The sequence below is a fragment of the Chiroxiphia lanceolata genome, chromosome 8, assembly GCF_009829145.1.
Source record: "Chiroxiphia lanceolata isolate bChiLan1 chromosome 8, bChiLan1.pri, whole genome shotgun sequence".
In the NCBI taxonomy this organism is placed as follows: domain Eukaryota; kingdom Metazoa; phylum Chordata; class Aves; order Passeriformes; family Pipridae; genus Chiroxiphia; species Chiroxiphia lanceolata.
Genome location: NC_045644.1, coordinates 34,026,970 through 34,041,882, shown reverse-complemented (window position 1 = coordinate 34,041,882; position 14,913 = coordinate 34,026,970). Strand labels below are relative to the sequence as shown.

General features: G+C 54.4%; 2 protein-coding genes across 2 annotated transcripts in view; one reads left to right on the top strand and one right to left on the bottom strand.

Annotated features, from left to right (window-relative positions):
• Nucleotides 1-14,913, top strand: part of CDH23 (cadherin related 23) — a 194,783-nt gene that overhangs the window by 146,932 nt on the left and 32,938 nt on the right. Inside the window, exons 28-37 of the mRNA XM_032695417.1 lie at nucleotides 7,501-7,561; nucleotides 8,434-8,582; nucleotides 9,672-9,807; nucleotides 10,003-10,391; nucleotides 10,484-10,585; nucleotides 11,128-11,130; nucleotides 12,137-12,286; nucleotides 13,028-13,156; nucleotides 13,263-13,391; nucleotides 14,323-14,550. Coding sequence (XP_032551308.1) covers nucleotides 7,501-7,561; nucleotides 8,434-8,582; nucleotides 9,672-9,807; nucleotides 10,003-10,391; nucleotides 10,484-10,585; nucleotides 11,128-11,130; nucleotides 12,137-12,286; nucleotides 13,028-13,156; nucleotides 13,263-13,391; nucleotides 14,323-14,550 — 1,476 coding nt within the window. The remainder of the gene's footprint in view (nucleotides 1-7,500; nucleotides 7,562-8,433; nucleotides 8,583-9,671; nucleotides 9,808-10,002; nucleotides 10,392-10,483; nucleotides 10,586-11,127; nucleotides 11,131-12,136; nucleotides 12,287-13,027; nucleotides 13,157-13,262; nucleotides 13,392-14,322; nucleotides 14,551-14,913) is intronic.
• C8H10orf105 (chromosome 8 C10orf105 homolog) lies at nucleotides 662-5,319 on the bottom strand. Its single transcript, XM_032695431.1, has 2 exons — nucleotides 5,127-5,319; nucleotides 662-1,741 (listed from the first exon to the last, which is right to left on the bottom strand). Exon 2 carries the CDS (start codon nucleotides 1,734-1,736, stop codon nucleotides 1,320-1,322), a length of 417 nt encoding a protein of 138 aa, XP_032551322.1. The 5' UTR covers nucleotides 1,737-1,741; nucleotides 5,127-5,319; the 3' UTR covers nucleotides 662-1,319.

The window sequence follows — 14,913 nt, the reverse complement described above, 5'->3', positions numbered from 1 at the left end:
TTTGAGGGAGCGGTGGCAGGGCTGAATGGCTCAGTGAGCAGCGAATGAATGCCGGCATTCACACCGGCCTCCCAGGCCTTCCAGCATCCCTTCAAACCCAGGGCTCTTCTGGAGCGGGCACCAAAGGCTCTTTGCAGAGGGCCCTGGGAAGGCTCCTCCTGCCTGAATACCTCTCCCAGCACAAGGAAAGGGGCAGCTTTGTCCGCGGCTGTGGCAGGCAGGGTGAGTCACGGGGAGAGAAGAAAGGAGCCTTTTGCCTGTTGCAACAAAGGTTTGCTGGGAGCCATGTGTCGTGCTCAGGGTAGCCCATCCCCAAGCAGGAGTGCTGTGGCTTCTCATCACCTGTTGTGCCGTGGCACGGTGTAGGTGATGTCTCTGGGGTCAGGCAGCTGCCTGTAGTCCCAGAGTGGAGTTGTAGGCAGAGAGAAGCCCTGCCTGGGACTTCTCAATCGGAACTGATTTTGGAAATCAAAAGAATGGAGGAAACTCGAGTCTGACTGGCATCAAAGTGCCTTTTCTTAGAACTCGCTTCCCAAAAGAGGGGGGTATCCCCGCAAGTGACCCTTTGTGGCAAAAGAGAGGAGGTATTTGGGGGAAGTTTGTTTTCTGCAGAACAACACCAGAGGGAAACAGAAATGGATCATCACCTGGCTTTGCTTTAATTTACACCTTCAGTGTGAACCATTTGTTACAGAAGGTCTCTCCCTTCAAATACATCCCCGCATCCCTACGGCAACAGGACAGTTTCTGAATGTTTCCCCATCCCTTTCTCCCAAAGCCAGGCAGTGCAGGGCCAGAGAGCAGGAATGTCCCAGGCAGCCCAGTGAGGTGCATGGGAAGGGGGGAGGCAGGGACCAGGCAGCACACTGGGGACACGAGCCTCCCTCCACCTGCTCAGGAGCACAGCTCAGTGGGGAGATCTCAGCTGAGGATTGCTTTTTTGTGGAGCAGGTTTGCCCTGGGATGCCCCTCTTTAGGCAGCCAGGTTGCTCCGCTCTCTTCCAAGCTGTTTGTTCAGGTGCAGCACAATTTGCACAATGTTTTCCAAAAGAAATGAAGCAGCAGGATTTCTTTTTTGGCTGCCCGGTTATAGATGCATGTGGGTGTAGTTTGGATGCCTCCACCTTTCCTGACAGGAAACAGTAACCTGGAAAGCATTTGGAAACCTGAAATTGCAAAATCTCCTGTTGCCTCACAGAGCCACTGCCTGGAAATGAGTTGCTCAAAGGGGCTCTGACAGGGTGCCCAGGATACCAAGGGATGCTTGAGGAGGGAACTGAGCCTGAACCAAAAGCTTGGGAAAGAACAGCAGAGCGAGATCACATTTTGGTGGACTCCATGATGTCCCAGTCCTGTCTGGCAGGGGAGCTCCTGGGGCAGGAGAGCTGGCTCTGGGACATTGGCTTGCTCCTCCTGAAGCTGCTGATGGAGCCCCGCAGGGAGCCCAGGCGCTTCCAGAGCCTCAGCTGGGGCTCACTGGCATCCAGTGGGTGGTGGGGCATCCACTCCCGGGGTCCAGACAGGGACTGGTCCAGTGCTGCTGGCTTGCAGAGGGTGACAAAGATGAGGAAGGTCGCCAGGAGGAGGAAGATGCAGATGAGTGCGACGATGACAGACAGTGGGTCTCTCATCTCAGGGGATGGGATGCTGGGTGGGACCAGCTCCGTGGTTGAAACCAGAAGCCCAAGGAGAGGCGGGGTGGGAGAGGTCCCATTGCTAGAGTCCTCTGTACTCATCTTCCCTGCAGTGCACAAGGTGATACAGAGAAGTGACACAGGAGATTTCACAGAATATTTTGCATTGGAAGGGACCCACAAGGCTCATCAAGTCCAGCTCTTAAGTGAGTGGCCCATACAGGGATCAAACCCACAACCTCAGTGTTATTAGCACCATGCTCTGACCAGCTGAGCTAACCTCAGGATCATACCACCTAGAAGCTGGACAGGCAACCACTCTGTGGTTAAATTGATGGATTCTTTTCATGCCTTGATGTGCAGGATTTTCCCAGCCATATTTTCTGTGACACAGGGAGACAGGGAGTCCCAGGAGACAAAGCACAGAGATGGGATTTATACCTGCAAAGTACCTCCCTGAACTGAAGTGCAAAACCATCTGGCAAAGAAATCTAGCACACACAGTGCTATGTACACATGATGCCATGGGCCCTATGAGGACACCTTTAGGGAGCGTGCACATGTTGCATGAAGATCTTCTGGAAGAGATAAATATCCATGCACTACAGAAGATCCAAAACTCTCCCCCTAGGCTGCTGGGGTTTGGTTCTTCTCTGTTCCCCAGAAATGTGGGTTTGTTGGATTGACTGGCATTTAGGGGTTTTTGATTATTCCCCCAAGGAAATTGGATACTTGGTTAAGGCTCTGCCCTGGTAATTCCCCATCAAGCTGTGGTATTGCACTGGAATTGCCTTTATTATTTTGCAGGGGTGAAATGTAACACCCTCACCCTGCTCATACCAAAAATCCTCGTGTCAGGCATTTTGCTGACCTGCTTTCAGGTTCAGACATGTCACAAGTTTCTCAGCCAGTTCTGCAGAGTGATACAAAGCAGCTTCCCGAAGCCTCATGGATCACAGCTCTTACCTAACACTTGACGGTGACTGTCTTCTCCTTTCCCTGCCTGGTCAGATCCTCCCAAGAGCAGTTTGTACCCATTTTTTAGTTCCCATGCACCCTCCAGTCCCAGACAGGCTGTGCCAGAGGCTGGCATCCCCCCAGCTCATAGATGAGGGCTGGGGAAACCTTGCTGGGCCAACTCTCTGCCATGGCCTTGGTGCTCCAGCCTGTACACTGGAGGTAAAGCTTTATTACTTTCCTACAGAGGTGTGGAAGGTAGAAGAGTGATGGAGAGCTGTTTGGCTGGTCTGTGGCTGGGCAGCCTCCTGGTGAGTTTGGATTTGGATTGAGCCAATTTAAAATTAAGACCTTGGAGGGGAAAGGCAGGGCTGCAGGGACTGCCAGGGTCTCTGGGTCTGCTCTTGCAACCACCCTCCCTAAGTCACGCAGGTGTGTGTAGGCAGCAGCCAAACATTCACTGTAAAACACTCAAAAAGGGGAGGAAGAACATCAGTGACGTATCTTTCGTTGTTGATTGGAAACTATGAGACGCCCTGGTGAAGACAAGCCTCGTGGAAAGCGAGGTGCTGCCTCAGGAGAGACGAGCATCGCTCACCGCCCGAATTACGCAGGAGGAAACAACCTTCAGCGAACACTGTGGGACCTGCAAAGCTGAGTGCTGAGGGGGTCAGGAGCCCTTGAACTTGGGCTGTCCGTGCCCCAGCTGTACCCTCTGGGTTACGTGGGTGAGCTCCCAGCTCTGGTTTGCCAGGACCCTGCCTCAGAATCTCTCCTGCAGGATCTGTACTCCAAACAATGAGCTGAGATACAGAAGGAACAAGATCAGAGGTTTCCACTAGAGTTGGGTGCCGGGTTTGAGGCACTAGGGAGATGTGTTTTATTTCTGGAATACTTTGCATAACCTGGGCTTGAGCTTTCCAAGCTGTGAATCTGGCAGCCTCAAGGCAAGGACTGCATCAGACTGCCCAGAGCTTGAAGGCTCTGGGGAGATGTAGCTGTTTCCATGGGTCAGAGCCAGGTCTGTGCTTGGAAAATGGAAATTGCAAAAATTCTCAGCATCTGAGAATAGTGACAGAATCCCTGTGTGTATTGCAAGCAGGCCCACGGACTAGGGCTCTTGTCATCTCCTCCAAAGTGATGTTTTCCCCTCTCTTCACCCCAAAAGTACTTTTTTATCATGCTGCTGCTCCTTGCCTGGCTCAGCCCCTTCCCCTCGGCTTTGGGAGCAGAGCAGCCATCCCAAGGACCCCCTGCTCCATGTACAAGCTGTTCCTCTGTGCTGCCCGGGCATGGAAAACGAGCAGGCAGGGCTGCAGCATATCCCACACCAAAGGCAGCCTGAATCAAGGTTTCCAGGGCTACCTCAGCGCTGGCATTTACTGACTGCACGTGTTCGGCTTGGTGACCTTACATTGTTCCTTAAGAGCCAACGGGGAGGCGTGGGCAATTCCTTCAGGCTGTTTTTCACTCCCTTGGTCCTGGCTGCAGTTTGCGTTTTAAATTCACTTGACAGTGTTCCATAGAAACCCATCAGGAGGGGTAACTGATGTTTTCCCAGGCTTTTTCAACCGTACCCTGTTCTCTTGCTTCCCATCCAGACTCTCCTCATGCCCAGATCAGCGGCAGAGCTGCAGGTCCAGAGAAAGTCTGGGCTTTCATAGCATCACTGTCCCACCCAAGCCCCACATTATCAACCCTGGTGGGTTAACCCGAGGTTTGTCCTTTCTGGAAATCCTCCCCAGAAGGCTCATCCCTGCTTGATCAGTTCCAAACATGACACATCCCCATGAACCCTCAGGACCCAGCCCTGGGCACGAGGCAGCTGAGGATCAGAGGGAAAGATGAGAAATTGCAAAAGGTAAAATGCCCCTGGGGAAGGTGGAAAGGAAGAAGAAATGATTGTCATGCATGAGCAGTGGAGAGGGTTATCCTGCCCAGCACCAGGCACTGCTCCCTGGCCTGGCCCAGCTGCCTAGTTTGGCATGAGCTTTTCCATGTGCTCTCCCTTCCTTTCCTCAACCTGCAAGGAAAACGCTGTTTTCAGGCACTGCCTGTAACAGAGCTCAGGTGAAAAGCAGCTCTATTTTCCCTCCCTGTCTTGCTTAGCGGCACTTTCCTGGAGCTCCCCAGCTTTTCCCAACGCACTAAGTCTTTCCATGTGCGGGAGGAGGTGATGCTGGAGGGTACCAAACACCCAGCTTCCCCACCTGGATGGGTGGGTACTGAAAGCAGAGGACTGTGACTGATGCTTTTCCCCATCTCCCTGGTTGTTAAGCGGCAGAGCTGCATCCACAGGACTTTCCCACTTTCCCATCACCGGGACAGACAAAGCAACGCGAAGCGGGGGAGGGAGGAGGGATACCTGACCTCACACCCACCCCAAACTTTGCATCTCCCCCCATTTGCAGCTCTTTCCCCGGGAGGCTGGAGGGCTGAAGGCAGCAGCTCTGCAGCCGGGGGTCTGTCTCTCACCCCTCGGGGAGAGCCCGAGGGGCCGGCACTGGGTTTGCTGCAGGGGTTCGGGCTCCCTACCTCTCACCGGCTGGCCGAACCCGGGCTCTGACTCCCGCACGCCTGCCTTGCGCCTCTCCCACTGCACTCTGCCGGCTGCCAGCCCCCTCCTCCTTTCTGGGAGGGTGGGAGAGAGATGGGGACAGCCTGAGCATGCAAAGCCGAGGGGCCCTGAGCCCCTTCCCGGGCTCTGCCAGTGCCGCAGTGCCCCGGAGCTGTGTCCCCCTGGCGTGAGAGGTCGAGCCCTCTGGGGATGTGTTTCCCAGGCTTTGTCCCTGTGGAAAGGCTAAATGGTACGTTCTGGGCCGAGCCCCCTGTACTGGGGAGGAGGTGGCGGGCTTCCCGCCATGTGTCTGCTCCCCCTTTTCCTAGCAGCTCTACTCTTTTCCCATTCTTTTATTGCCCCCCCCTTCCCCCCCCCCGCTCCTTTTCTGACACCTTTCCAGTAGCTGGGGGTGTTTGAAAGGGGGCTGGTGAAAAGGACAGCAGAGGGATAAAGCAGGCTGAGACACTGGTACTCAGCTGCACAAGGTGCCTTCCAACTGCAGCAGAAAGAGCTTTTCTCCCCCTGCTTGCACTCCAGTGCCATTGTTTTCCCAAGTTTGGGACAGTCTGTCAGATCACCACTTCTCCACTGGGACCTCAGCGAGTCAAAGTGGCAACAGCCAAGCTTTTTCCAGGTTGCAGGCTGGCAGGAGCACGAGTTACTTTAATGCAAACTACTGGGTTTTAACAAAACCCAAACTCCCCATTTACTTGCCGAAGCTTCATGCAGGAAACACTTGGGGTGAGCTGGGAAGAGGATGGCTCAAGGGGTGTTTGCAGGGTGCAGCTGGCCCATCCTGAAATGCGTTTTCCTGAGCGCAGCAGCTCAGGGAATGGTACAAAAAGCTGCAAAGCTTTGCCTCCCATCTCTTTGTTTTTCCTCCTCTGGCTGCATGATAGCTTTTCCCAGGAGGGAGCCAGTGCCATGCCAAGGCAGCCGGTCTGCCTGGGCATCACTTGCCTGCTGCTGTGGGGCCCATCCATCCCATGAGAGAGGAGACAGCCCAGTTCCTGCCCAGAGACAGCCTCAGGGTGGAAGAGCTGGTTTGGGAGGGAGAACTCCCCACTGTGAAAGGAAGGTGTCTGGGTCCATGGTAGAACGTGGAATAAGCCACAAGCAAGATATGATCTGGTCTGGGACAGAGGAAAACAGCCTGTGTGGTACAGGGATGAGAAATCCAGAGAGTTTACAAATGCAGAGGTCAGTATTTTCCAAGACTTCTACTGACTCAGGGTGTTTTGGTGGAAGGGAGCAAGAGCAGTTCAAAGCATCTCACAGACACATTTCAGAAGAGCATCTCTGACTCCTACAAGTGTTGTGGGGCTGGTGGTGGAAGCCCTCACCATTCCCACTGCACATGCATCTTTTGCAGCCACACTTTCTCTCTCCAGCGCCAGTCTGGGTGCAAACCCCCACCTGCCTGGGAAAACAAAACTGCTGGGTAACATTATAGGGAGAAGATGTGGCAGAAGATGCCTTGCAGAGGGAAGTAGGAGGAGGATAAAGGCCGAGGCATTCCCTGTGTCCTCACTGTGGTGATTCCCATGCAGCCGCGCTGCGGTCAAGCTTGGGATGCTCTGTGGGAAGTTGGGTTTGCAGAGAGAAGATGCAGCAGCTCGGTGACAGCTGGGTCGTGAGCCCTGTCCTGCTGTTCCCCACCAGGTCCCGCTTCCCAGCTGCCAGAGGTGGCTGCTGGCTGGGTTTTTAGGGAAAGCACTGCAGTCTTGTTCAGTGACACCAGAGGGGACCCATGCCTTGGGTTTCCCAGGACAGACGAATGGGTTATTCAGCGCATGCCGGGACTGTGCAGTGCATCACAGCTAAGGGGTGCTCCCGCCACTGCCCAGGGGCTCATGAGGGCTCAGCCTGAGCACCAGCATGCTGTAGGCTGGTTGCATTCACGTTTCTCTTGGCAGGTTTTACATCTGCTGCTGCTTGGGTGACTCGCTGGGATGCCGTGGGCTGTGTGCCCACCCGACGTGGGAGCAGCTCTCCCTGCCCAGCTCAAATCATCCCAGCAATACCCCATCCCCAATGGCATTGCCACTGGGACAAGTATTGGTGTACAGGGCAGGATCCATGGAGGCACCTCCACCAGTGCACAGACCCCTGGGCTTCATGGCACGGTCCTCAGGCTCAGCTCCCACTTCAATCCATCCAACAGCAAACCCAAGCCCACTATCCCTGCTGTCTGGTGATGAGGGGAGGATAACTTACTTTACTTTGCAGCTGATAAGCTCCCCAGCTCAGGTGAAGGAGCAGGATGTCCGGCCTCGGCAGGGTGGGGGGACTTGTCACAGTCTGAGATTCTCTGCCCTTCACCTTCGCTGCTTTTCTTGTCTCATGAAGGTGAAGGCCACAGACGCGGATGAAGGCATTAATGGGAGAGTTTGGTACCGGATTGTCAAGGGTAAGTCCAGGTGCCCCCTTGTGCATCGGTGGGTTTGTACCAGGCTCTGGCAGCCACACGTGCAGCCTCAGGAGGTTGTGCTCTCCATCCTTTTGCACTTTGCAGCCCACAGAAACATTTCCCCCACCCCTAAGTGAAATTCCAGCACTAATGTTAATTGCTGGGGGATGATTTGTCGAGGATGGAAAATAGATAGGATCCTAGAATCGCAGAATGGTTTGGGTAGGAAGAAGCCTTAAGGACGACCTCATTCCAATTCCCTGACATAAGCAGGGACATCTTGCACTAGCCCAGGTTACTCCAACCTGGCCTGGGACACTTCCAGGGCTGGGGCAGCCACAGCTTCTCCGGGCAACCTGTGCCAGGGCATCCCCACCCTCACAGGGAAGAATTTCTTCCCAATATCCCATCTAACTCTGCCCTCTGGCAGTGGGAAGCCATTCCCTCTTGTCCTGTCCCTTCAGACCCTTCATCAAAGTCCCTCTCCAGCTCTCTTGGAGCCCCTCTAGGCACTGGAAGGGGCTCTAATGCCTTCCCAGAGCCTTCTCTTCTCCAGACTGAATACCCCCAGCTCTCTCAGCCTGACTCCTTAGCAGAGGTACTCCAGACCTTGGAGCATCTTCATGGCCTCCTCTGGACTCACCCCAACAAGTCCGTGTTGTTCTTATTTGATGAGATTCTGTAGCTCCTCCCGGCTTGTCCCAGGGCCAAACCCTGATGTAACTGAGCCTGATGTAGCAGGAGGTGGTGGGGCTGGGGTTGTGCTCAGTAATCTTCCTCTAGAATAGCCCCCTGGGGAGGGCTCAGTGTGTCACCAGGATGGATGTAAGGGCAGCGGGCAACATCCCTCTCGTTTTTTCTCCCCCTGCCAGGAAACGAGCACAACCACTTCCGCATCAATCCCAGCACCGGGCTGGTGATGCGCGGTGTGCGGCACCTGGACCGGGAGCAGAACTCCTCTCACGTCCTGGAGGTGGAGGCCTACAACACAGAGCAGGGACCCATGAGGAGCTCCGTGCGGGTAAGCACCTCACAGCCACCGAGGGCTGGACAGCAGGGGAGTCTGTGCAAAATATTTAGGATGCTTTCCAGCCCTTGCAGTTGTGCAGGAAATTAGAGAGAGCTGACATGGAAATGCTGACGGAAAGTCTCCGAGGGCTGCCCGTGGGTGGAGAAGATCTTGTTAAGGGTTTTTTGTTGGTTTTTTTTTTTTTCCTGTGACATTTTGGCACAATGAAGCTGCTAAGTGGGCTGCAATCACTGTCAGAGGGAGTCTCTGTCTCACCTTCTCGCCCGGTGAGATGCAGGTCTGCTGCTGGAAGGAAAAGCTGGGCCTTAGCCTGTTGAAAACCGTATCTCCTGGCCAGGCATCTATTTAAATAATCCAGGGCCCAGTGGTGATAATCTTTAGCCGTGACACACCAGCTTCCCATGGTTCCCACTGACCCAGTCCTCCAGTTGCATCTGTTTTTAGACTCAGTGGTGGGATGTGCTCTGGCCGAGTGTGACATGCCAACAGCACCAGCAGCAGGCAGAAAACCAGAAGGAGAAAACAGGCTCCCTGGGGAAACAGCATCTCGACCTACTGAACTTTGAGCAACATTTCCCACCGAGTCACCAGCATTTCTGTGTTGTGGGGTCTCCAAGGTTATGAGCAGAGGATCCCAAAGGACAGAGGAATTGATGTACCCAGTGTACCTCCCTCCCGCCAGGGAAGGACTGAGTCACTCCGACCACAGGGCTTGTTTAAATTTGTGATGTTAAACCGTTTGTGTTCAGTCTCCATCACGTGGTGTTTGTAAAAGAGATTATCATAGAATCCTAGAATGGTTAGGGTTGGAAGGGACCTTAAAGCATCATAGAATCCTAGAATGGTTAGGGTTGGAAGGGACCTTAAAGCTCTTCTCATTCCAACCCTCCCCTCCCCATGGTCAGGGACATCTTCCACTAGACCAGGTTCCTCCATGCCCCATCCAGCCCAGCCTTGAACACCCTGAAATGTTTCTCCCCAAACACCACGAAGGACATATTTTCCCCTCACCAGTGTAAGTTGAGTGAGGGCTCACAAGCTTGCCTTGCTCACCTGTGGGCTCTCCGGGGGGTTCCACAGGTGATTGTGTATGTGGAGGACGTCAATGACGAGGTGCCGGTGTTCACCCAGCGCCAGTACAACCGCCTGGGGCTGCGGGAGACGGCCGGGATTGGCACCTCAGTGGCGGTGGTCCGAGCCACCGACCGGGACACAGGTAGGCAGGTGGGGGTGAGACACACCCAGTGTGGGGGGGAGCGGTGAAATCAGCCACTGCATGGATCCCGGCACAGCTGGCATGAAATCCACACGTGGGATGGGCTCCGCTCCGTGGTGAGGGTTGGCACTGGTGGCATCCGCCTCTTCAGGGTGCTTGGTCCAGCCAACTCTATGGTTCCTACTCCTTCCCCAGGGAACGGTGGTCTGGTGAACTACAAAATCGTGTCGGGCGCAGAAGGGAAGTTTGAGATTGATGAGAGCACGGGCCTCATCACGACGATAGAGTACCTGGACTACGAGACCAAAACCAGCTACCTGATGAATGTCTCTGCCACGGACCAAGCGCCCCCCAACAACCAGGGCTTCTGCAGCGTGTACGTCAGCCTGCAGAACGAGCTGGATGAGGCCGTGCAGTTCTCCAACAGCAGCTACGAGGCTGTGATCATGGAGAACATCCCGCTGGGCTCCGAGGTGCTCCGGGTCCAGGCTCGCTCCATCGACAACCTCAACCAGATCACCTACAAGTTTGACCCCAACACCAACGCCCAAGCGCTCTCCCTCTTCAAAATCAATGGGATCACTGTAAGTAGCCACAGCGTGGTCCCTCCTGGCTTGGCTGTGCACCATGAATGTTGATGTTGGTGGCCAGCACAACTGTTTTTCATCCTTGGCAGGGTGTGATCACGGTCAAAGGCCAGGTGGATCGAGAGAAAGGGGATTTCTACACCTTGACAGTGGTGGCTGATGATGGAGGACCAAAGATTGACTCCACCGTGGTGAGTAGCATCTCCCCACTTCCCCACCATCCTCTGTCAAGCTCAGATCACCTTCCTCTTCCTCTAGCATGGGACAGCGTGTCCTCCCCGCTCCAACTTTCAGGGCCTGGAAACCTTGATCTGGGGGAAAACCAACTAAAACAGTTTCAAGGGAGGTAAATTTAGGGGCCTTGAAACACTTCGTGGTTTGTGTTTAACAGGGTTATATTTGGCAGCTGAGCAGGGGGTGATTTGCATTTCTCTGTCAGGGCAGGAGGCACATCGGGTGCAGGGCCAGCCCACAGGTCCCAGCAGCTGTGCTCTCCACACACTGCCCTACCCTTGTCTGGATCTCTCCCAGGGCGAGGGGCAAATCTGCCAACCTTATCTAGAAAAAAACCAAAGAGATGCACCAACAGAGGAGCCCCTGAATCACTGCGGAGGGGTACCTGTGGCTCCTGATGCTGCTGTGGTGGGATGCAGGGTTAACCCACACCTCCTCATCCCCCACTAACTCCTCATTCTTTGTGTTCTCTGTTTCCCCCTCTGCTCTCCTCCAACAGAAGGTAAGCATGTCTGTCGTGCTGGCATCACCCTGGGGACCAGAATCCATTCCAAACTCCACACTGAACTGCGGGGAGGGATCAGGGTGGACGTCTCCATCCCCGTTCCACCACCACCAGCCTCCCTGACACCCCCCAGGACGTGGTGCAGCTCCTGTGAGCCATCCTGCTGCTGCGAGCGGAATCGCAGTGCCCTGATCCTCCACTTGGGACAGCAGCTGCCGGATCCGTCCTGGTGGCTGAATGAGCTCTCCCTGCTCCTGGCTCTCTGTTTTTAATTCGGGAGCAACAATAACTGAATCACCCCAAGGCGCACAACTCACTCCCGGCTTCCTCCCGGGATGTTGTCCTATTCAGCCTGGCTGCACCTGGGAGCTTGGGGCACCCATAAATAAATCCCCAGGAACAGAAAGGCTCTTCCTCTCTCATTTCTGTGTCCCCTTGCAGCACTTTGATTACAAACTCGATGAGAGCATTTCCTCTGGCTAATTGTGGCCAAGGTAGCTAGGTCCCCTCCAAGCATCTTGTGCCCAGGTGTCTTTTCCCAGGAGGGAGCTCAGGTCTCCTCTACACCCAGCTTGCCCTGGTTGATTTAAACGTGCTCAGCTCTGCCTTCCTTGTGCCTGTTGAACTTCAAAGCCAACCCTGCCTGACCCTGATGCTGTGAGCATGGATGAAATCATTGCTTGTGAAAAGCTTAGCAGGAAAGGGTTACCCTGCAGCAGCCTGAGCTGCTCCATGCCCAGCTATTTGGAGGATAAAAAACAGAGGATGCTCCGCAGAACAAACTACCACTTGAGAGCTGCAGCAGCCTTTTGCTGTTTCTCCAGCCTCCAAGCATCCCTCCTCCTCCTCCTCCTCTGCAGGCAGGGATGTAACTTCAGCCCCTGGGCTCAAATAGCTGTGTCATTCCGTGGTGGGTTGAGGATGTGCCAAAGTGTCAGAGTGACAGGTGGGCAGGGGGCCAACTCCTGTCTGTGCCCCACCTGAGCCCCGTGCATGCCCACAGGTGACTATCACAGTCCTGGATGAGAACGACAACAGCCCCCAGTTCGACATCACCTCGGACTCGTCCGTCAGCGTGGCCGAGGACAGCGCTGTCGGCAGGAGGGTGGCCGTGGTCCTGGCCCGAGATCCAGATGCAGGCAGGAACGGGCAGGTAGGGACACGTTTGGACAAAGCTCTTGGGCACATGGTGTGATTCCTGGCATTTTCCTGTGCACAACCAGGAGCTGGACTCGATGATCCTTGTGGATCCCTTCCAACTCAGGATATTCTACAGTGAGGCTGGCACAGCAGTTGTGAAACTGCCTATGAGGCTGTGGTACTGTTTCACTGACACAGAAATACCTCCACCAGCATCTTCCCAACCCCTTCCCCTCTGCATCCCTGTGACAGCAAACTCTGGTCATTGATGCCAGCGGTTTTTGTGGAGTTTGTGCGGTTTCCCCGGTCAGGACCTGCACCACAAAAGGAAAAACATTGTCCTTGGGCTCTGGGGCAAAGAGCTCTGCAGGACACATGTTGAAAGGAGCCCAGCAATCTGAAAATCAGCTGTGGTCTCTCCAGCCATGGGAGCCAGCAGTGAAGTCCTTGGCAGGCTGAACAGGAAGCTCGCTGACATTTGTTATTTTCATTACCACACAGACAGGCATTAATGAGGTCCCATCACCCCCAATGACAAAAATTGCTGACAGCGTAGGAGCCGCGGGGTCAGATGGGTGCTATGGGGTGGCTACAATAAGCCAGCACACCTGTGGATCCCAGTTCATTGGACCCTCAAAAAAAGCTCAAAGACTTCTTGAGGTGATGCTGGGTTTATTTTTGTAGGGTCCCTTTTCTCTCCTCCTCACAGCATCACTTTGCTTGCCCTGTCTTTCTTTCCCTGTGATGTTTCCAGGTGACTTTCTCGCTGACATCAGGGAATACTGGCCGGGCTTTTGAGATCCGTACCACCAACAACACCTATGGTGAGGTGTTTGTGGCACGGCCACTGGACCGGGAGCTGCTGGATCACTACACCTTACGGGTGAGCAACAAACCTCCCTGGGCTTCTGGTTTGAGCAGCGAGGCTGTTTTCTTGGAACTGTGAGCTTCAAAATAGCAGTTTTTTGAAAATCCACCCCCACCTGCAGATCCAAGCATCGGATGGCGGTGTGCCTCCCCGGAGGAAGGAGCACACCCTGCGAGTGAACATCCTTGATATCAATGACAACCCCCCTGTCATTGACAGCCCCTTCGGCTACAACGTGAGCGTGAGCGAGGTGAGCACCCAGCCCTGCTCCTCTCTTCTTCCACCCTCTCAAGGGGAAATGCATCTCACCACCTTGGGTGATTTCAGGGTAGGTGACCCCTTGCAAACCTCACCTTGGGTCATTTAAGGATTGGTGACCTGTTGCTGTCCTCACCTTGGGTGATCTAAGGGTTGGTGACCCCTTGAAAGTCCTCACTGGTGATGGACTCCTAGTTCTGGGCTAGGAAAAAGCTCTGCAGGCAACTTAAGCCTGTGAGGCTGGAGGGACCAGCCGGAAGGAGAAGTTGCTACACACCCATGGAAATGCCGCTGAAGTGACACAAGAGGCAGCACAGTGCAGAATAGGAATGGCTTTCAGGAAGCAGCTTGGCAAGGGCTAGATAATGAAGCAATAAAACACAATCAGGCATGAGGAAAGACAACTTATTTCCTGACAGTTTAATTCCTGGACTGGGGGTGGGGGGGATTCTCAATTTGGTGATGAAAAATGAAATGTGAGTAATAGCCAGTGCCACTTAGCTGTGAGGAACTGCTGCTCATGATTTATAGCTTCACATTAAGGTTATTGCCCTGTTAGGGTTTTCTTATCTATTTAATACATGTTCAGAGCTGGTTGAAGAACAGAATTTCTGTTTTGATTTCCTCCGTAATGGGACTATCCAAAAATAATTAGCCGAGCTCCGAGTCCATTACACAGCCTTCACCTCTGCACACACAGTGGGTTTTATGCCCTTCCAGGCTGTGCCAGACTAGATAAGACCTAATGTGCAGCTTTCTGCTGAGCTGCTGGGTGTTGGGGCAGCAAGTCCGGGCCTCAAGCACCTCAGTGCCTGGAAAACCCCTCTCTGTATATTGTAATTATGTTATTAATCAGCTATTGTATATGTGATGAGGCTAATGTTGCATATCTCTGCGGCTCACCCCGGCGTCTCGCCCTGCAGAACGTCGGCGGTGGCACGGCGGTGGCCCAGGTACGCGCCACCGACCGGGACATCGGCCTCAACAGTGTCCTGTCCTACTACATCACCCATGGGAATGAGGACCTGACGTTCCGCATGGACCGTGTCACCGGCGAGATCGCCACCCGCCCCTCCCCGCCCGACCGCGAGCGGCAGAGCTTCTACAGCCTCGTGGTCACTGTCGAGGACGAGGGCAACCCCTCCCTGTCGGTGAGCCACCAGAATGGGCCTTCCGGGGGGAAGATGGGGCTGGGCAGCACTGTGGGAGCAAGCTCAGTACTGAAACACCGAGTGTGGAAGAGTGGAAAAGGCACAGGCTTTGATGTTCTGGGGTGCGACTCAGGGTCCAAATCTCCTGTGCCCAGATTTGGCTCAGGGCATCCTTTGGTGCCTGATCCTGGAGGATCCTCTCATGCAGTCATTCACTGAGCTCTGTCTCCCATCTCTAAACGCCAAAAATGTCATGAGCACCCCGATGGGAAAGTGTGCTGGTGGCTGCAGGAGTTGTCCTGCTCACAGGCTCTTTGTGGGCTGAGTCTGGAAGGTCTCCAGATATTGTCCACCCATCTCAGC